This window comes from Numida meleagris, chromosome 19 (assembly GCF_002078875.1).
Source record: "Numida meleagris isolate 19003 breed g44 Domestic line chromosome 19, NumMel1.0, whole genome shotgun sequence".
Taxonomy (NCBI): domain Eukaryota; kingdom Metazoa; phylum Chordata; class Aves; order Galliformes; family Numididae; genus Numida; species Numida meleagris.
In genome coordinates, this window is record NC_034427.1 from 10,605,215 (window position 1) to 10,627,063 (window position 21,849).

The 21,849-nt window shown below is 45.3% G+C and overlaps 2 protein-coding genes across 8 annotated transcripts; one reads left to right on the top strand and one right to left on the bottom strand.

Annotated features, from left to right (window-relative positions):
- On the bottom strand, positions 72-18,748 carry ELMO2 (engulfment and cell motility 2). 7 transcript variants are annotated; one of them, XM_021416596.1, is made up of 23 exons: positions 18,650-18,737; positions 13,095-13,177; positions 12,402-12,528; positions 12,219-12,259; positions 11,679-11,751; positions 11,295-11,345; positions 10,200-10,381; positions 9,884-9,983; positions 9,505-9,656; positions 8,574-8,652; positions 8,120-8,155; positions 5,457-5,507; positions 5,013-5,135; positions 4,268-4,402; positions 3,791-3,895; positions 3,604-3,712; positions 2,826-2,962; positions 2,342-2,505; positions 2,150-2,262; positions 1,765-1,872; positions 1,352-1,434; positions 947-1,024; positions 72-407 (listed from the first exon to the last, which is right to left on the bottom strand). In XM_021416596.1, exons 3-23 carry the CDS (start codon positions 12,477-12,479, stop codon positions 207-209), a joined length of 2,199 nt encoding a protein of 732 aa, XP_021272271.1. In that variant the 5' UTR covers positions 12,480-12,528; positions 13,095-13,177; positions 18,650-18,737; the 3' UTR covers positions 72-206. The 7 variants fall into 7 exon arrangements, with proteins under 7 accessions (XP_021272271.1, XP_021272267.1, XP_021272268.1 ...); XM_021416592.1 differs by having other exon boundaries at positions 1,765-1,878; XM_021416593.1 differs by having other exon boundaries at positions 1,765-1,878; positions 18,564-18,702.
- SNRPB (small nuclear ribonucleoprotein polypeptides B and B1) lies at positions 18,725-21,609 on the top strand. The gene is made up of 7 exons (XM_021416599.1): positions 18,725-18,845; positions 18,932-19,083; positions 19,868-19,979; positions 20,234-20,386; positions 20,779-20,917; positions 21,073-21,198; positions 21,429-21,609. Exons 1-7 carry the CDS (start codon positions 18,843-18,845, stop codon positions 21,464-21,466), a joined length of 723 nt encoding a protein of 240 aa, XP_021272274.1. The 5' UTR covers positions 18,725-18,842; the 3' UTR covers positions 21,467-21,609.

The window sequence follows — 21,849 nt, forward strand, 5'->3', positions numbered from 1 at the left end:
GGAGCGGAGACGGCGGTGACGACGCGGCGGAGGGCGGGGCCTGAGGCGGGCGGAAGGAAGGAGGCCCGGGAGCCAGTGCCGTGCTATTGGTTATTATTCGAACTCGTACAAAAATCGCACAGCGGCCAAACGGCGGCGTGGGACCGGGCCGCCCCGGCCCGGGACGGCCGCGCATCGGGAGCCCCTCGGCCGGGCCGCAGCCCCCGTCAGCCGTAGTGGTACACGAAGTCGTAGCTGCTCGGCTCCTTGGGGATGGGCGGCGGCGCCTCGGGGATCTGGATGTTTTCCAAGTCCAGCAGCCGCAGCTTCATCTCCATGCTCAGCAACGTGTCCAGGTCACTCCGCGTCAGCTCGCTGGACATGTCCTTCCCCAAGAGAGCGTTAAGCCCATCGATCCAGATACAGTACTGTGGAGAAGAAGGACAATTGACAACACCAGGCATCAGCGATTCCCCTACACAGCTCCAAAATAGGTAACACAGGAACCTGTGGGGCAAACAACACCAAAACCCAACACAAAAACAACAAACCAGTGTGCACAAAGATTCCCAACGTAAGTCAGAAACCCAGAGGTGGTAAGCGTGAGCCCAAGGCTCTAGAGGGAGTGACAAGAGCTTCTATTGGGGCCTAACAGCAGAAAAAGCAAACAGTAAAGAAGGAACAAGTGACTGAACAGGATGAAACAAAGGCCTTTCCAATGAAACTCAGCTGATCATGCTTTGTCTCCTGATGTAGACTTGTTTTATATTCTGTCCCTTCATCCACAGGGAAGTGGTCATGGCCCCACCCCTGCCAGGGTTCAACAAGTGTTTGGAGAACACTCATGCAAAGGGTTTGAATTTTGCCTTTTCCCACATGGAGCCAGCAGTTAGATTTGATGATCCTTGCGGGTCCCTTTCAACTCAAGAAATTTTATGATTCTATAGTTATTCACTGTGCTTCTTACCTCATATTTATTGGGTGCGATGAAGTTCAAGGTCTCATCCGGATCATACAGTATCGAGAAGGCCAATTCTAACACTTCCTGAATAGAAAAAGAGTCTCTCACTCATTGATGGAACAAAACATCACGTCACTTTCAGCCTGCTAACACGAGAGCAGCTGCTTTGCTGCATCTCAGTGCACTTTCCCATGACTCTATTAGCGACCTATAGCACAACTGGCCTAACCTCACAGCACACTGCAATCATATGGAAAAAGTCCAGATAGTAGATTTTTTTTAATTTTTTTTTTTGAAACAATGCAATGAGAAGTTGCCAATTTGGAAGACCATTTGATCTTGCTTGCTTCCAGCCCTTCACATCTCCATAGCTTTAGGTATTATTTATAGGCAAAAAAATGGAGCAGTTACCTTGTTCTGTTTCAGTGCACTTTTCTCCTTCATGTGTGGACAGTCCTTCCCTGTGACAATGGCTTTGATATCTGCAACTGGAACTAACAGTGAAAAAGTAAAACTCAAACAAAGGAAATACTAATCAGGAAGAGACAGTGCTTTGTTTTGTCTTTGCAGCTGGGCATTTTTCCCGTTTTCTAACTCACTACTGCAGTTTTCCAAACCGTATCCCTACAGTTGTCTGTCCTCAGAAATGCCAAGCAATTGACAGCGCTCAAAGGATTTGTGCAAGGGTCAAAAATTTATCTCATTGCTGGTAGGAGCTTCAGCCGCAGCCATCCCTCTTTTCTCTGGGATGGTACTCATTACAGCCACTGGATGGCAGCGCACAGAACACGCGCTGCGTTCAGAGGGTGGTAATTGGGACTTACTTTTTTCCTGCAGTGATTCAAAGGTCACTTCCCCCTGGGCATTATCTTCCAGATCTCCATAGTGTAGCACTTTGTGATTCAGAGCCAGGCGACAATACCAAAATCTTTCTGGAACTCAGAAAAAGTAGAGCAGGCTGAGCAGGATCATTCACCTAAGGTCTCACAACCACCGACCAAACCCTCTACTCCTCCAATTCCTCAGCACGAGGAGATGGCTGTATTCTTAGAAATGCACGTATCTTCCATACCAACCTACTGGCTGGTACAGACAGAACAGGCAGCCAGCTTCCCTTTCTGGCAACATGCTGCTGACAAATTTATCCATTAGTTATTTTTTGCCTACAGTTCTTCATGCGAAGAGATGCAGTGCACACTGTCACCTCACCTTGTCTTCTGCGATTTCCAATTTTTCGAAAGCTACTTCCCTCACAGAGCCTGTTCAGGCGCTGTTGCTTTATCAGCTCCAAGATCTCTGGCTGGATTTTCTCTCTCAGCTCCCTGGCAATCAAATATGGAAGAGTAAGCAGGAATTAGTGATAACAGCAAGCACAGGCAATTGTTCTTGCTGGGCACTTACACAATAGGTGGTGACTGGAAGTCATCCTGGCTCATTCTCTCAGACTGGCGTAGTCGCAGAATCTCAGAATAGCTCAGGCTGCGCAGTTTACTCTTGAACTGGTCCAAAGAGTTGGGTTTGGAGGGGAGAGCCCGTGTGATCTGTTCCCTCACAACCTGCATAACCTGAAGTAGGCAGGGTGAGAAGCAAGTCACATTCTTGCTGTTTAGTTGCAGAAAAGAACCAGGGCTGAGCTCAGTGGCATCAAAAAACACAACTATGGCTGGGAGTGTCAGTATACTAGAGGCTTTGAAGATCCAGAACAAAGAATGATCTCAGGTCATACCAAATAAAGATTGGACTATCCTCCCTTACAGTCCACATCAAGGCCCTGTCATACTCTCCAACCTCTTCTCTTTATCCAAGTGTACGTGTCACACAACCAAGGCTGAGGGAACACACTGTTCTGCAGACAATTCTACTACAACTCCTCACTCTGACAGACCTTATTAAAATCTTCTGCTGTTGCCCTCATTTCTTTCCAGGTCTTGTTCAATAGCTGGATGCAAATGGCAAACAACTCCTCAAATGCACGGTCATGAGTGAAAAACATGGGGTGATAGTCATTCCGGCCTTCATTAGCTTCAGGAATAAACAGAAACCACAGTCACGTGAATATACAGAACAAGAGCTAAGAGGAATAACTAAAATCCACTACAGTGACAGAAAGGCAACGGTGTACAATAGTACTTACTCAAAGAAATAAAGATAGTTCAGTGCTTTGTCTCCCCATAGGCAGTCTGTTGGGAATGGCAACTATCCCCAGACTTCATCATGCAAGCCTCTGCAATGGCTGTACCCTTTTTGGACTAGTTCCCCATATGACTGCTTGCAGTTGTTCCCCATTTTCCTCTGACAGAATTTCTTGTAGTTGCTAATTGCCTTAGAATGTTTTTTTGAGACTGTCACAGCTACTTGACTTTTAAGTTTATGATGGTTTCTAGAATGGTTTTTATACAGCATCCTAATGAAGCTTCAGGATGCTGGAGTCTTCCACTTGCTTCAGTTTTTAAGAAGAACCAGAACACATACAACAAATTTTCTTATTTAAATTCACTGTGGGTATTATGGAGAAACTGACAATGCAATTCCAAGCTACCCCTATCCTTACAAGGCAGAAAAGAGACTGAAGTATGGATGCTTGTGAATCTTCACCAATCTGTATGTTAACCCAGGAAACATCAGCCCAGTCACTCAGAAGACTGCAGGGTAATGTTACTTACGGAGCTCCCCAACTTGGAGGATCTCACAAAGCATCCTGGTAAGCTCAATGGCACTGCGTCCAAAGGGACACTCATGCTTATCTTCTCGACTGCTGTTCTCCAGAACAATCTAAAGGAAGAGGGTAGAAGAAATAGCCAGAGTGTTGCTGAGGTGCTGGTACCTGCAAATAACAGGAGCTTCACTTACCCTGATATAGGTGTCCTGATGAAATTTGGCCAAGTACAGCATGTTATCCAATGCCAGCATCCCCGGAGGAGTCTGAGTAAAATCCATAGCTGGATTGATATGATTCTGCAAAAAGAGTGTGCAGAAAGAAAACAAAGAAATTAGCCCAAAGAAATGTTGTAAGACTCTTTCCTGAATTTATTTTACAATAGCCTGTCCATCAAGTACTCCCTCCCATCTACCCAACAGGTAACCTAGGACACCTGCTGACAACACTATCTAAATTTTCTAGAAGAGAGGCCAATTCTGAGTTCTTCAAGAAAAGTAAATATCTTTAGAGGTTGTGCCTAACAATCCCTTGCAATCCAAACAGTAAGTTCATAATAACAATCTGCATGGGAAGTCTGAGTTTTGCTGAGTTTCTAGAATTCATATATAGAAACATGGTGAAGCAAACAGCTGTTTCTGTTCCTCCCCCCCAACTCTCTAGGTGCATACAGTGAATCCCAGCATCTTGTAGTCCTTGGTATACATGGCTTTGCGTTTTTCTGTTCCACTGCCAGGGATGGTGTTGCTGTCAGACTCTGCATCAAATGCAATTCTTCTCAACTCAAATATGATGTCTCTCTGTGCCTGAAGGACAGAAGGGAAGGAAATGGTAATGGGTGAGCAATTTACAGGGCTGTGTTTTCCCATAATGCACAGACCCACCTCTCTTCAGAGTTCATGCAGTGAACACAAGGAGGTGCCAAAGGTCATTGACATTACATAAAATGAGGTGACCCACTTCAAAATGGCAAGTTTCAGTATACTGGATAATACAACGTGTTCATTTGTGTGCATCTTTAGGCATTCAGATAATGCTAAGGTATTTCTTGTTTAAGACTGCAATGTATTTAATAATTAAGTAACAGAATCCTTAATAACTGCCTGGCTTCCATGCACATTGCAAAGAAAGGTGTCACATAAAAGGACATGCCCTCCACAGAGGCAGAGGAATCAGTTTGACAGCTAGCATCACACTGGTCAGGAAATACATGGCTTGCAGTGACCAACTGTATCTGTAAAAGCCCCACAGCATACAGCAGATTAGTCCTGAACATATCAGAACCTCAAAGACCACAACGTGAGCAGTAGTTTCAAAACTTTATGTACAGTCTACTGCAAATTCTGTAGAGCAAAGCATATCAGGAATAAGACCCTTTCTACCTTCTGTCAATTCTTACTAAGCTCTAATAGTGACCTGATCATTGGGATCCATCTTGGTCATCATTCTCTCTTCCAGGAGATTAAATGTCAGGACTTGCAGCACATATAGCTGATGAGCCATTTCTGTTTTAATTGGGCGGTTTCCTCTGATCACATGCTGCAAAAAAAAAAAAAGAGAGAAGGGATGGAATGAAAATAATACAAATGGACAGCGAGGTATTAACTGCAGGCAATATGCCAGGTTGAATCTACATCTCTGCATATGAAGGTTCAACTGTTTAACCTCCATATTCCATCAGAAGCATAATGATAATGCTCACTAACAGCAGGAAGAAGCAGGCTGTTAACTCCCTTTTGAACAAGTGGATCCAATTTCACTTTTCTGAAGTGCCGTGAGGGCAGCAGACTTTAAACTGCACAAGCGAGACTTTCATTACGAAAACATTAGGAAGTGCTCAGTCATTTCAGCCATACTCACATTCAGGATTATAGACCTCAGGTGCTTCTGGGCAAATGAATTAGCCATTTCCTGTTGGAGATTCAGAGATGAAAAAAAAAAAATGAGTAAAACATTAGCAAGAAGTCCACATCATGCAGTAAGGAGAAAAAGAATGAAGCCTATGAATCGGAGACAGCACTGACAAATGACAAAGTGCTTTCACCACAGACTGTCAATTTAGCATGGGGTCTCACCACAAAGCAAGCAGTTAAGTTGGGATGCAATGGTCATCTTTACCATGGCACAATTCATGGATGGTTCCCATACAAAACATCATTAATGTGGAGGAAGGCACTAAGGTAAACCAAGAATAGAAGAAAATTTAGCTTAACACTGAACATCTAATGATACTTAGGTATCAGGAGATATGGCTGCAGAGAGCATACTGTGGGTTGCCCAGAGAACCTGTGATCTACAAAAGGCTCCTTCAGTAAGTATTCCGCAGCTTTCTATACCTAAATTCACACCCAAGATAACAAGGACCAGAGGACACAGTGTTCAGTTCTCATCCATCTCAAAACTTGCCCTCTAAAATGTACACTGCCTTTTGTTTCAGTTCCTAAAAAGATGTTTAGGAGTTGACTTAAGGACAATTTGCAGAACCACTGCAGTTTACAAAAATAAAAGGTAAATACATTTCATGCTTAAGGGAAAGTTTTCTATTACTACCTTTACTGTCTGGCTTCCTTCCTCAGATGAGGAGAGTTTCCCAACCATCAAGTCATGATGACAAACAGATTCAAGTATCTGCTTGTTGCAAGCCTTCAGTTCTGGGACCAACTGCACATGCACCTGCAAAAACCTAACCTGCACTCTTCCTGTGAATTGTGAAGATTCACTTTTTGAAATACTGGCAATCTCATTTCACCTGCTAGAAGAGCAACACAAGTGCTAATGTCAAGATGGGATACTATCAGAAGCTTGCTGGTATAAGCAACATCTTCGAGTGAGAAAAATCCATTGGGTGATATGTGCTCTGGTCTGATAGGACTACCAGTGTCACATCTCTTCACAGCCCTGTGCAATGTGCAGTTTTAGTCAAATGCACTCTTATCATTAGTACATTCTGAGCAACTCAAGACTATCCCAGCTGCTCAGATCAACCCTGCTGTGGATGGGCTGTAGAAGAAGTATGGTAAAATACATGCAGTAGCCTCATTCTCAATCCCTATTATCACTTCTGCTCCAAGGAGAAGCCTCTTAAAATGAGAGTGCTATGCTGACTGATAGCCAAGCTGTAGAGGCTCCAAGTCAAGCGGTGCTCATGTTACAAGCAAAATAAGCCAGTGCTTTTGCGGAGGGTATCTTAAGAAGCAACTAAATGAAGTAGGAAGTGGTTTCAGACTGCCCTCTGAGTCATTATTTTTAACTATGACTCATAAGAGGTGTTATTGTACTAGAATAAGGCCTGCTGTTAAAATTTGTTCATGCATGCAACACAAAGAACTCTTACTCACAAGGAATTAGTTTGCACATGGGAGAAAGTAAGAGGTGACTGAAGCACAGAAACAGTGGGAAGGACAAAGACAATTAAACAATTCTGAACAGTATAGTAAGAAACATGAGCACGCACACAGTCTAACCACTGCCAAAGGATCTGTGTTTAGCACAGAGTCCAGAAATACCCACTTTGCTGCCTGACGGGGTCATGGCATCACAAAATCATTCAGGTTGGAAGGGACCTCTTGAGGTCATCTGGTCCAACCCACCTGGTTCAAACACAGCTAGATGAAGCTGCTCAGAACAGTGACCAGTCAGGCTTTTAGTATCTCCATGGACTACACAATCTCTGGGTAACCTGTCCTGGTCTTTGACTACCCTTCACAGATAAGTTTTTTTTTCCCACTTGCGTTCAGATAGAATTTCCCGGGTTTTAAACTATGCACATTGTTGCTTGTCCTCTCAGTAGTGCCTACTGACAAGAGTTGGTCTCCCTCTTCTTTACTCCCTTCCATCAGATATTTATATATATTGAGAAGATCCACCTGAGCCTTCTCTTCTTCAGGCTGAGCAACATCAGGTCTCTCAGCCTCTATATGAAGGATGCTCCAGTCCCTTAATAATCTTCATAGCCCTTCATGGCCTTGTGTATTGTGTTCAAGGGAAGAAAAAAAGTAATACATCTCTCAGAATTTTGTTTGGTGTGAAGTTTATTATCCAGGCTAAATTACCTACAGAGGAATATGTTCCTCCTCATTTTCACACGTTAAGCATATTGACTAATTTCAGATTATTATGTAAAATTTACTGAGGTCATAGTTTCCCTTCTGAAGGGCCTACATCTTCAGCAAAAAATGAATTACTTAGGTTTAAGGAGACCCAGATTTCTACAGAATTGTCTCCAGTTTTAAATTTGTTTCACCTGATTAGTGTTACAGTATAGTATCAGTTTTCAAAGCAAGCCTTTTATGATCATTAATACCTTGTGCACACGTTAAGTCATGCAGTTTTCTCATGCTCCTGAATCTTTTCTCCCCTCCATAATCTCAGTACATTCCCAGGAATGTCCCCATCTTTTTCCCTAGGCTCATCCACTATCTGAATCTTGTATGCATTGTCTCTAGGATAAAGGAAGGATAGCTAGAGAAGAGCTATCATGCCTACAGTTCTGCATGACCAGCCCCCAGCCTTGAGTTACTTACAGTGATGGGCAGGTCTAGCGGGTTAAGCAGCTTGTCCTGATGGCAGAAAGCAAAAAAAGGCACAAAGAGAAGCAGACAAGATTTAGCTCCGAGTCCAGAAAAATAAAAACACAAACAGGGCACTGGAGAAGAAAGATTTAACACAGCAAAGCTACACAATACAGACATACACACATTTTGCATGTAGCTGAGATGTCACAGGTTCCTCAGAGCAGGTGCTTCATTTCTCCCGTTTCCCATCAGAAATATCCCCATGACTTATTATTATATAGGATGGCATTTTTTACCCATAAGCAGCTGTTTCAGTATGGCATTAAGTTCTTGGCAAGTGCTGAGGTCTGCCTTAGCCAGACAATGCAATTTCTGAGGCACAACAGTAAACCAGTAAATATGAAGTAACTGGCTCAACCCAGTAAGCATTATTTGGGTTTACTGCTAGTAAGCAACTACAAACCTGTCTCTTGTCCTCAGGTGCCTTCAGGAAGAGGGCATTGATCAGGGCAATGGCATATGTCTGAATCTCTTGGTTTGAGCTGCAGAAACAATAATGGGAGGATCATGAGAAGAGAACAGACTCTTTGCTTGTGTGTAAGAACATTTACTGCAGCTCTTTTGCATTTCAGTGCACAAGCAGGATTCAGGTAATCCACCTTAATGCCATCCAATCTTTCCTGCAGAGCTGCAAAACCTGACAAATTATCAGTAAAATAAAATAGAACAAGTCAGTTGGGAGGGACCTACAAAGATCATCAAGTCCAACTGCCTGATCAGCTCAGTGTTAATAAAAAGTAGAAGTATACTACTGAGGGAATTATCCCAATGCCTCTTGAACACTGACAGGCATAGGGAATCAACCACCTCACTAGGAAGCCTATTCCAGTGTCTGACCAACCACACAGTAGAGAAATTTTTCCTAATTTCTAGATAGCTCCATTATTATGAAGGTTGCATGGGCTGCAGCGTAGCAGACCTCTGAGTTTAGTAGGATGGTTAGTTTAACCAGAGAAAGGTATCACTCTAAAGCCTACTTATAATGCAGTCTGTTATATGGCTACAGCTCGAATCCTTACTGGAGAAGTCCTTTTTCTCTCCATGTCAATGGAAGCCACTGAACACTCTCATCTCTGCCAACAGAACTAATGGGAAAGGATTACTCAAACTTATGGCATTGCCTTCCAACCTCAGCAGTTTAGCTCAACCCAATCTTTTTCTTGTTGTTAAATTTCACTAAATTTAAATGTTAGAAATCCTCAATTTCAAGTAAGACATCATATCAGAAGTACTTTAAAGATAGCATCTTTATGTGTTTTAAAGATTATGTATATATTTTCAAATTAACAGAGATTCATAAAATTAGATCACACCATTGTTTGGTGGGTACTCACACTTGCAGATGAGAAATGAGCTGCCCCACAGTGATCTCTTCTGCTATCTTCTGATACAGAGTCTGACTGTTCAACACCATACTTTCTAGAATGGCTAGGGATCGTTGGAGGATGGAGACATCTACCATAGGCTGACTGACATATCCTGCAATCTAAAACCAGATGAACCATCAGGTCAACAACAGATGCCCATCCAGCAAACCTTGTGGTGAACGTGACAAGGTAAGGGAGATACGACTCAGAAAGCTGAGATGAAACCATAATATCACACTGTGCTATCAGTCCATATTCAACTTCTCAGAGTCCCTGTGCTGGTCCTGGAAGCTGCGTTAAAGCACAAAAAGAATAGTATCCACTCACCCCCCTTACCCAAACTTGCCTGTTTAATGAAGGTTATTGAGACCATGTCCCAGGAGACAATACCATGGTCCATGAGCTCCAAGAAGGCAGTCAAGGTGAAAGCCAACATCTCACTGTAACTAAAAAAAAAAAAAAAATCAGCTTGAACAGACTAGGCAGAAAAATGTCTCCTAATACAACAGACTAGCAAGATTTTGTCTCAATTATTATATTAGCATTTGCTGTAAGGTTAGCTGCTCAATGCCACTTCAACAAGCAAAACTAGCCTCTAATTGAGGCCTTGTTTTATTAACTCAATACCTCTGTCCCAGAGTTATGGAATACAGGAAACGTACTGGGACAGAAGCTTGGTCCCACTCTCCACAAGCCGTGTCAGCACTGTAATCCCCTCCATGTTGATGAACTCTGTGGCAAAGGTCACATCTGCTGAAAGTTTAGCCAGTTCCTTCATGGCATCTAGTCGGACTTCCATACTGTGTGACTGGATCCTCTCCATTAGCTGGCGAGCTGCCCTAGACTGGGAAGAAGGAGGGATGATGCTGTTACAAACTGGAGACCGAGTCCTGCTGTTATCAACAACATTATCTGAGACATCCATGGATAGGAAAAAGCTAGAGAGATGCAAGCATTTGACAGAGTAAGTAGCAGCAATCACCAAGTCTAAGATGGACTAAGAAAAGGCTGCTTTTGGTGAGTGGCAAGTGAGTAAAAACCATTTACCCTAACATGTAAAAGAACATGTTTTTATTCTTGGTGAGGTGAGTGGAAGTGGATATACAAAATCTGGACTGGCACCATTAAAGAAACTTGATGTTTAAAAATATCTCTCCAATTCAAAGAGAAGCACCAGCTCATTTTACGTATCCACATGACATTCTCTAAGATTTTCCAACCATGGATCAATTATATCTTCTCAACCATCTCTTGCCCAAGTAACTTCTTCCTGTTCTACACATTCTCAACTACGTGCCATGACCGTTGCCCAAGACAGTTTAAGAATTTTCTTAAAAGGAAGCTACAGCAAATCTGCAAATGGTGACTACTGAGGTCACAATAACAAGAATTCACTAGAAACAACTCCCTCAGGATCAAGTTTATCTGTTGCTTTTCTTTTTACATTAAGTCACCAGTACTCTTGCTTTCTGATAGATACCAACTACACTCGTACTGAGAAAATAAGACCCAGGTGCTTTACAACATATAGATCTAGGATATGCAATGAAAATGCCTGTTGGATTTATTCCCAGAAAGCCCTAGAAAGAGAGCATCCAAAGGAAAGATATGCACCACAAAAGCAAATGCCTCATTGCACAGAAAGACCCACAGTAAAGGTAAGGGCTCTACGATTCCAGGGGAAAGAGGAAGAAAAGCTGAGAGGCAAGGAAGAGCCTATTGCACTAAGAGAAAAGGGGATGTGAGGAAGTATTTACTGGGGAGACTGCCAGCTGCAGGATCGTTCCATTCTTGATGTCACAGCGAGTCTGAAAGACAAAAGAAACAGTAACTACAGAGAAGTGTCTGAAAAGGGATGCAACTGAATCTACAGTCCACATTTGCATGCAAAAGTAAAGGGGTTCCTATACCATATAACCCTGCAAAGGTGTTTGAATCAAGCAGTTGGGTACTTGCACCTATGGGCATGCAAATGGAGAAGTGCAAGGTTCTTCACTTGAATGACACCTTTTCAGTGAATATTTTTGATAGCACAGATGCTGTCTCTCAAGGATTAGTGACAGTATTGCTCCATGACACTGGTTCAGAGCATCCACCGCTCTTGCCTGGGACATGAACATGTTGCTGTCTCTCAGACTGACCTGCTCTGTGATGTACAGTTGAGGACCATCTGCATACCGTAATGTGTAGTATTCAGGGTTTGGCAGTGACCACCTGGAAGAGGAAGAATATGTGAGCTTCTTCCTCTCAATTAGGAACAGCAGCTTGATCACAGGTGGGTGGAAAGAACTTTCAAGCAAAACCTCAGCATAGGTAACTAAATCTCCCAAAGATGAAAGACCACCTCCTTGGCATGAGGGACTTCAGCCTATTCTAAGTCATGTTCTGCAGAATTTCTCAAGATGCTTGCACTTCCAGAACAGCAAGAAGATTGCCAATCCTCAGAGATGCTGAGTGGCTTCCACTGACACATCCTGAGAAGCGAAATAAAGATGGAAAGCCTCTACTTTCTAGAGCTTCTTTTCTTCCCTGACACAAACGCAGGCCCACTCTGTGGCTAAAACTGCAGCAGGCAACATGAATGATGCTAGCCATGCACTGACAATCAGAAGACTTCCCACAGTACCTCAGCAACACCTGTGCAGAAAGCCTGTCCCCCTGACAACAGAAACTAGACTTACCCATCACAGACCTCCTTGATGATGGATGCAAGAGGCCTTTTCTGAAACAGAGAGAGAGAGTTCTCAGAAGCCATATTACTCTCAAACACAAATAAACCATTTCTGCGTTTTCCATGTTCCAGCGTGAAAGTTACAGTGCATGGAAGAAATAGCCTTCTACCCCATTTAGTTATGAGATCTCACCTGATCTATTTCCAGCAGCTGGGCATTGGCACCTGGCCATTCTACAGCTACTTTCACAATGTCTGAAGGCGGTGGCATTGCTCCAGACTCCTGCAGGTGCTTTTACAACAGCATGCAACCTCCACACCTGTTAGAAGAAAAGACAATGAGCAGCTCTCTGAAAATGATTTGAATTGTTACATTTCATTTGCCATCAAGCTTCAAAAGGCTACAGAAAAACAGCCTTATAGTCTGCTGGGCATGCTCAATACAGACAAAACATCCAGTATACCAGGGACCAAGGCATCATACCAAAAGAACACATTGTGAAATTTTATGCCAAACATTAATCCCTAAGGTATACTTCTGAGAGCTTGTTAGGGTACTCATACAAAAAGGAGACTAACACTCTTATTTAACACCCACTCTACACTGTAAGGTCAGTTTTCAGGACAAGTAAAACAACAGTTCCCTAGACTCAGCTACTACCAGAATGTGTGACCAGATAGTCTCCCTCCCATGGGCTGGTGATTACTGATGCTCTTATTGCATTTCAAATATCTCAATCCATTCAAGATACTTCCAAGCAGAGTAGCAGCAGTTAGCTTTATCCCTTTACCTTCCTTTAACACCTTAAATTCAAAATATAAATACCCATTACAGAAGAAAATACAACATCTGCTCTGGAAGTCTACCTTTCACTCCTTTATCTACCTTAGAGTATAAGCTTGCGTTCAGGGTTTGGTCCCAGACAGCTGTCAGACACGGTGGTTTGTGCTTCATTTGGCAGTAAGAGGCTGTAAAGAAATGTACTTGTTCAGTTCCTTTTTAATCCTCTCCCATGTGGAGAGACTTGCCCTACTCGTTCCCGTAGAGACATGGGGAGAAAGTCATAGAATCATAGAATTAGCTAGGTTGGAAAAGACCTACAAGATCACCTAGTCCAACTATCCACCTACCACCAATACCCCCACTAAACCATGTCTCTCAATGCTATATCTAAATGTTTCTTGAACACCTCCAGGGAAGGTGACTCCACCACCTCCCTGGGCAGCCCATTCCAGCGCCTGACCACTCTTTCAGAAAAGCAGTATTTCCTAATGTCCAGCCTAAATCTCCCCTGGCACAACTTGAGGCCATTCCCCCTCGTCCTGTCACTAGTTACAAGAGAGAAGAGGCCGACCCCCAGCTCACTACAACCTCCCTTCAGGTAGTTATAGAGAGCAATGAGGTCTCCCCTGAGCCTCCTCTTCTCCGGACTGAACAATCCCAGCTCCCTCAGCCACTCCCCCTCCCCACCAACAGTTCTCGGATACAACAGCTTCATGCTTCCAGACATGACATCTGACAAGCCACAAAAGTCCTGTCCTTAAGGACTCTTTTTTAGACTCAATTTCCAGAAAATCCAGAAGGAGATAAGCATATAAATTACAGTCCCCCACCTCATATGGCACCTCCTGCTGAGGCAACCCAATTCAACTTTCCCAGAACAGAGGTGAGATGATGCAGAGCAGGGACAGCGTTTCATGATTAGCATACTTGCCCAACTTCTTTGATCAACCAGGAAAGAGATGCTAAGACAGGCTAAGACCTGAAGAGAAACCAGCCACCTTTGGAGTTTTCCTGATGCAAGGTGAATGACTACTGAAAGGAAGCACAGATGATAAACCTTTCCACGGATCAGCAAAGACCAAGCAGCTGCAGAGGTACTTGGCACAGGAAGTTGGTCCACATGACTGGACTGCCTCTGGACACAGTACATTATGAAATCTGCTGAGTCTTCCACAAAAGATGTGCATGCTTGGACTGATTAAGATGTTGGCCTACAGAATCATAGATGACCTCAAGGAACAAAGTTTACATGCCTCTTCCTTCCCTAGCAAGGACTGGTATAACCCCACGGACACACAAAATCTCAGGCATGCTAACTTCTCTGCTTCTGCACGCACACAAACCTGTATCTTCTCACTCAGGTTTAGTCAACTTCCTGACTCAGAGCTTTAAGATGATGCACCAACTGCAGCTTTCCTTTCTTTGGCTCCAAGCTTAGAAAAGAGAGCTGCGACCTCCTGGGGCAACCTTCTGAGAAGATCACAACTTACATCTTCTTCAAACCCAGAAAATGACTGACATCAAGCACATGCCATGCAGAAAAGTGGGATTCACGTCAAACCACCCATAACCCACTCAAGTCAGGTTCAGTTTTCCCAGTTTCTTAAAACGTTGTCTCCAGCCTTTTAGATAAGCAGCACAGGATTAGTTTAGACTAAAATCCAAAAAGAGCTGCCCCTGGAAAAGCAACAGACTCAGGGCACCAATCAGGCTGAGCACGTGTTGAGGACAATTTGTGCAACTGGTTGACTCTAACACGCAATTTCGTACAGCACCTGATACTTGACTTCTTAATCCTGGAGGGAAGACAATCAAGCTATCTCCCTCTTCAAGATTCACTGTAAATCAATAAATTACCTCTCTCAACAAAAACCTGTCCTTCAGAGAATGCACACCAGGTAAAAATCTCCAGCTTGAACAAGGTGAGGTCACACAAAGGAAGACTAATTAATTAGATTCATATTAGCTGAGAGCTCAATTAGATAAGTACTACAAAGAAGCCTGTGAAGCCCATAGAGCTAGCTAGGCTTACTTACAAACAGACAGCACTGAGCGTATGCTGTCCTCTGCAAACACTGTCTCCAAACACCATAAGCATCTGGTAACATATTCCTGTTTCTTCACAAACTTTGATTATCATTGTTCCAGTCTCTCACTCCAAGGGGGGAAATATACAGGCAATTTAGTCTTTGCTAAGAGAGACATGTTAACATGCAGCAAATACATTTTCAAAAAGCTTCTAACCCTAAACTCATACACAGCTGCTGGTGCTATTCTCAAACCTACTGGAACCAGTACACTGGACTCTATTTCTTTTACACTCATTCTGAAGCAGATTTTGTCCAAGCTAAAAATTAAGGGAACCTAGGGCTGTTGGGGTTAGTCTCATAGTAAGCCTATGCTATGCCTATTTATCCTCAGTCCCCTCACAAGACGATGCCCAATATCTGCTATTTCCAAGGGCAGAAAAGGTCTCCCAAGCATGCCACAATGCACATCAGAAAATCCTAAAAATACGCCTTTCTCTAACATCCAAGCATGCTGTAACAAAATGACAAGGCAAAACCAAGAGAGCCTGCCAAAGCAATGAATTCTGCAGCATTGGTCATAAAAATTCTGAGCTTATCTGATCATTTCGGCTCATAAAGATGAGCCTAATAAAACTAGAAGCCAATCTTCCTCGCTTCCTTTTCCTTAACCACACACACACAAGATCATTCAGACTTTCATGACTTTTGTAGCAATAAGCCAAAACAGGCATTACTCATCAACTAATTCTCTTAGTCCAACACAGCAATTACTATTACGGAAGTAGTAACACAGCACCATTCAGATTCTCCAGACAAAATGCCAGTTTGCACAACAGCTCCAAATGTGCAAGACCTATAGATTCCTATCAGTCAACTACAGCAGCAGACAGGCAGTTTGCAAATTTCCACTCACTGCTCTCCATGCTGCAACTAAAGCCTGTGATAAACCTGAGAGCCTGAAAAATCACAGTCATAGGGCATAAGCACACACCGTTTCTGATACTCACATTGGCTTGCAAGAACAACAGATAATTACTTTTTCCACAAATGAGCTAGCTCCTGACTAGAAACCACATAAACCATCCAACATTCAAAGCACTCCAAATACACACTAAAGAGGTGAGGCTCAAAGACCATTAAAAACAGGACCTGCGATGCTTTACTAACACATCCACAATTAATTAGCTTCTAATTATCACCTCTCCCTTCAGCCTCTAGTTGTACAGAGCGTCTTCTACTCACACTTCAGCTTGCATTGTGAGTTGCTACTGAAGGCATCCACATCAGGAGTTTAACAAAGGCTGCTCCAGAACACGAGGAAATAGAGCGCTTTACACGCCAAAGCAAAAACGCCCAGATTACAGCAGGCAGAAACCTTTACAGCTCTTTACAAAACCTAGCTCCTCCTTTGTGAAGAACATGATCATTCAAGGACATATTAAAGACACTGATGTTATGGGAAATTCCTCACAGAAATAAAATCTCATGTTTCATCAGGCGAAGTACGGCAGAGGCTCACTTGCAGCTCCCACGGACAGCGCATTATAGCCGCAGCTCCTTCGATATCTCACCAGGAAAACAGAATGCAATCGAGTCGTATTGCACTACTTTCAACAGAATTACTTCCAACGCTACTCAGCAAAAAGTCTTCTGCTGCATACAAACTCAGAAAATAACAGATGCAGTGAATAAAACATAGCTTAAAGACTACTTCATTCAACAGCAGCACCACGGAACAGATAACCAGACAAGCAGGAATTAAAAATTCAAAAAGTCAGAAAACTCTTCAGTCAGTCCGGGACAAAACAACACCTTGAAGGGCCTGCACAGATCAGTGCCTCAGCAGCAGCAGCTTTCCAGAGAGAAGAACAAAGACTGGGCTAAGAATACAAAGCGTACTTCATGTCGCACTCTTAACAGGAGATGGTCTGACAGGTTCTTTGAAAAGATTTTACTGCGTGTCTGCAGGCAGGAGACATGGCAGACACTAAACGTCAGAAGAGAGATTCTGCAGTGCGCTGGTGATGTATCTGATAAAGCAACTGTTTAGAAGTTCTTGTGAAGAAGCAGTTGCTACAATCTCACATAATTATTGTGATTAGTCACTGACTGGTCTCTCACAGCATTTTTTTTTTTTTTTTTTTCAAAAATCGCACATAAGCAATTCTCAAGGCTTTATGCAGGGAGAGAGCAGCCAAGCTGAAATCCATCAAGTGAATTCACTCTGTTTCTGCGGAGTGAGGTCCCTCATATGAATCAGTGATGCAGGGCTGCAAAGCAAGGAGAAATCAGCAGAGCCACTTATAACACACTATTCAAGAGACTTCTGAGAAGCTGCAAGCTAAAACAACTGGAGTATTTAAAACAGAATTTCCCTATTCACAAACTCAATCTTCTTTTCATCACAGATAGAACAAATTGTGCCGCACACAGAATAAGAATGAGGAGGATGAAAGAACATCCAATGAAGAAGAAAAGCTGCCTGGTAGAATCCCCCAGTTAACCAGTGCACGGCTGCACAGCTTCTGAAAACATCAGAGCCATTTCCCAGCGAGCCCCCAGTAGGTGGTACGGCCAGGCCAGGCCAAACGAGGGGAAGTGCCATTAGCAGTGACCAACTGGCTGAGTGTGCAGAGCAGACTGCTTCCCTAGCCCAGCAGCAGGAGAGGGGAGCAGACAGCAGTCCGACCTGAGGGTCACTTACAGCCTTCTAGGCTACCTCACACACCGAGCAAAGAGAAACTCAATTTGCTGCAGAAACCAACGATCCAGGCCAGGCGCTCAGATCTCTGCCTCTGGTGTCCTAAGCCCCAGCGGCCTCCTACAGCTGTGCAAAGCGGAGCAGGCTGTGGCACCAGGCTCAACGCTTAGAACGGCTGCATGGACTCCCTAGCAAACACAGAAACGTGGTAACAGGCAAAAAGAGAGAACGCTTTATTATTTTTAATCAGTCAAGCAAGCTGAAAAAGGCTGTAACGCCAGTCAGCGACACCGCAGGGCGGGCCAGACCCCGGCCTAAGGGTGAAAGATTTGTTCTGGCGAACCGCTCTCCGTTTACGTTCAGCTCCGCTCGGCTCCGGCAGCAGCGAACGGCGCCCTTCAGACGGCGGCTCAGCCCCAGGACCGGCACGGAGCGGGCCGCAGCCCCGGGCCGAAGCGTCGCGGCGGGGCCTCCGGGAGGGGAAGGGCCGCGGAGCGAGAGGAAGCGGCAACAGCGGCCGCCCCCAGCCCCCGAGCGGCTCCCGGCCCCGTTCACCCGGCCCCGCCACGGCCACACCACACTCCGCGCCCCCCGCCGCCGCCTACTGCCGCCACCAGCCGTCCCTCCGCGCGCTGCCATAGAAACCGCGGCCCGGGCGGCCCCGCCCCACGGAGCCCCGCAGGTGCGGGGCGGCCCCACCGGCAGAGCTGCCAGGCTCCCTCTGCGGCCCGCGGTGCGAACGGAGGCTCGGCGGCCCCGAAGCCCCTCCGCCCCCTCAGTGCCGCCCGGCCCGACCGCGGTGCCCGCAAGGACCGGCAGAGCCCTCCCTACGGTGGTTACCGGCCACTGCCGGCGGGGCTCACAGAAAGACACTCGCACCAACGCCCGCACCCTGCGAGCCCCGCGCTCCCGCCGACGCCCCGCACCTCCTCAGCAGGGCAGCGCCGCCCGCACCGCCCCCGCCGGCGGCGGAAACGCGTCCATCGCGCGGCGGAAGGGGCGGGGCTTGCGGCGGCGGTCCGCGTGCGGGCGGGCGGAAGTGAGGAGTGGAGGTGCTTCCGGTGGAGCGGGCGGTGTTTGTGCGGCGAGCGGCGGCGGAGATCACGAAGCGCCGCAACCATGGTGAGCCGCGCGGGCAATGCGAAGGGGGCCGGTCTGGTTGAGCCGGCGCTCCGGGTGACGCTCGGTGTAACGGCGGTCTCTTGCAGACGGTGGGAAAGAGCAGCAAGATGCTGCAGCACATCGACTACCGCATGCGGTGCATCCTGCAGGACGGCCGCGTCTTCATCGGCACCTTCAAGGCCTTCGACAAGCACATGAACCTCATCCTCTGCGACTGCGATGAGTTCCGTAAGATCAAGTGAGTGGCAGCGCCGGACCGGGCCGAGCCCTGGGCGATTCCGTGCCGCTCCGCGGGCACCGCCTCCCTCTCTAGCAGCGGCCTGGCTCGTCGGATCCCCGCGGCTGAAGGGGCAGCGTTCAGTTCTTGCCAGCCTCTTCCAAAGTACTCGTGTTTGCTTCAGTCCTGTCTTAATAACCAAATATACCAAATAACCAAGCCTTTACGCAATGCCACCACAGCTCCTTAAGCATGAGGGGGGGAAAAAAAGGCAAGGAGGTGGTATGCATCTTATGTTTGGGCTTCTCAGTGTTCTTAGCCTGGGTGATGCATACACGTTGATTTGTTTTCATAGCAGATTCACAGCTTTGGAACAGTCAGACTATATCTTTCAGTATCTTTAGAGGCTGTAAGAAAGAAAGGGACACAGACTTTTTCAGTAGGGCCTGCGTGATAGGACAAGTGGAATGGTTTCAAACTAACAGAGGAGAGATTTAGATTGGTTGTAAAGAAGAAAGTTTTCACAGTAAGGGCGGTGAGGCACTGGCACAGGCTGCCCAGAGATGAGGTGGGTTCCCCGTCCCTGCAGACACTCAGGGTCAGGCTTGGGGGTCTCTTGAGCACGGTTGGAGCTGTGGGTGTCCCTGCTCACTGCAGGGGTTTGGAGTAGGTAATGTAGGGACCTGTACAGGTCCCTTCCAACTCAAACCATTCTGTGATTCTGTATTCAGTTGCATGTTCAAAGAACAACATGATTTTCTTCTTCACTGCCTTGTAATGCTTTTTTTATTTCTTTTCTCGTTAGACCTAAGAATTCAAAACAGCCAGAGCGGGAAGAAAAACGAGTCCTTGGTCTTGTGTTGCTGCGAGGAGAAAACCTGGTGTCCATGACAGTTGAAGGGCCACCTCCAAAAGATGTAAGGAGAATGAGTGCAGAACTAAGGAGAAAAGGGAGGGATGTTTAGTAGATATGTCCTTGCAAGAGATGGCTATTATGCCATGTTCTAGACTTCCAGATGCCATTGTGTCTCTAGGTGCATCAAATTTCACCACAGGAAGTTCATCTGTTCATTGCCTCAGACATTCTCTGGACATAAGAGGGCCGTGGGGATTCCCAAAACCTGAGAACTTCTGCTTTGATAAATTGTTGACTGTGTGTGTCTGTTTTCAGACTGGAATTGCCCGTGTGCCTCTCGCTGGAGCTGCTGGAGGACCTGGAGTTGGGAGAGCAGCAGGAAGGGGAGTACCAGCTGGTGCACCCATGCCCCAGGCTCCAGCAGGATTAGCTGGCCCTGTCAGAGGAGTGGGAGGACCATCCCAACAGGTGAGATACTGTGGCCCATTAAAAAGGACTTGTCTGGTATATTCTGAGGTGCCAGTGTGATGCAAAAAATTGGTGAAGTGAAAAAAAACTGTGATCTTAACTTCTGGTACCAGGATGCTTGAGCTTTGGGCTTTTGTTGGTGCATTGTTTTTTTTTTTTTTCATTTTGGTACTAACCCCACCTAGGTACTCTGGATCTCGTGCTGAAAGAAGAGTTTCCCTGAATTCAGTTAGTATTCAGGGAATTGTATTACATGATCGTAGCATTATTTAAAACGTAAAGGGGAGACTGGGATAGTTTTTGGAAGAAATTAAGAATGTAAGTTTTGCTTATGGTAAGTTAATATAAACCAGATACACTGTTTTCTGTGAACCTATTTATGTTGTTCACAGGTGATGACACCTCAGGGTCGTGGGACGGTTGCAGCTGCTGCTGCAGCAGCCACTGCTAGCATAGCAGGAGCTCCAACTCAATACACACCAGGGCGTGGGGGTCCTCCTCCACCCATGAGCAGAGGAGCCCCTCCTCCAGGTAGGATTTACTGCAGAGTGGAACAGCAAGGAGCCCACGATACATGGCCAATGGGCCATGAAGAGTTGGTTTTGAGGATTATATTCTGATATACTTTCAGGGCCTTTAATGTTCAGCTGAATTTATGTACTTACTTATTTTTTCTCTGGTTTAAGGAATGATGGGACCTCCTCCAGGCATGAGACCACCTATGGGTCCACCAATGGGAATGCCACCCGGCCGAGGTGCTCCTATGGGAATGCCACCACCAGGCATGAGACCACCACCCCCAGGAATGAGAGGTGAGTGGAGGTTATCCTACCTGCATAGAAGCTATAATGTAAAAAAAAAAAACAAGCACCTTTGAAGAGTGATACACTTCAATGGCTCCCTAGCTATGCTAGTTGCCAGTAGATGTATCACCGGAAAAAGGGGCTCAAGGCCACCTTGGCATGTGGAAAAGGTCTTTCTGGTTTATTAGCTTTGCTTCCTCTCACTTCTCCAATATTCAACTCTTTTTCTTTATTTTCAGGACCCCCTCCTCCTGGCATGCGTCCACCAAGGCCCTAAGATACTCTACAACATACCTTAGAACTGGGAGAAAACTAATAAGGAAACGTACGGCGCAGTATCACTTGTTTGAACTTTGTTATGTATATTTTCTATTTACTGCTTGTAAAGCTTGCCCTTTTTAATAAAGTTGGAAAATGATAGAGTTTGTCACTATTGTACTGGTCTCTTCAGGACTGCAGTCATTACCTTTTCTGTGCTTTCATCAGGTGTGAAGGAAGAGCACATTTTAAGGCAGAAGACTGATTTCCATAGACACATAAGCTATGAATAGTTGGGTTTAGGTCTATATATTCCTTTGTAGGAATTAATGGATGTTACAGAAATTTTATCAAGTAGCTGATGCAAAATAATTGGTAGGGAGAGTAAAGATAGTAACAAGA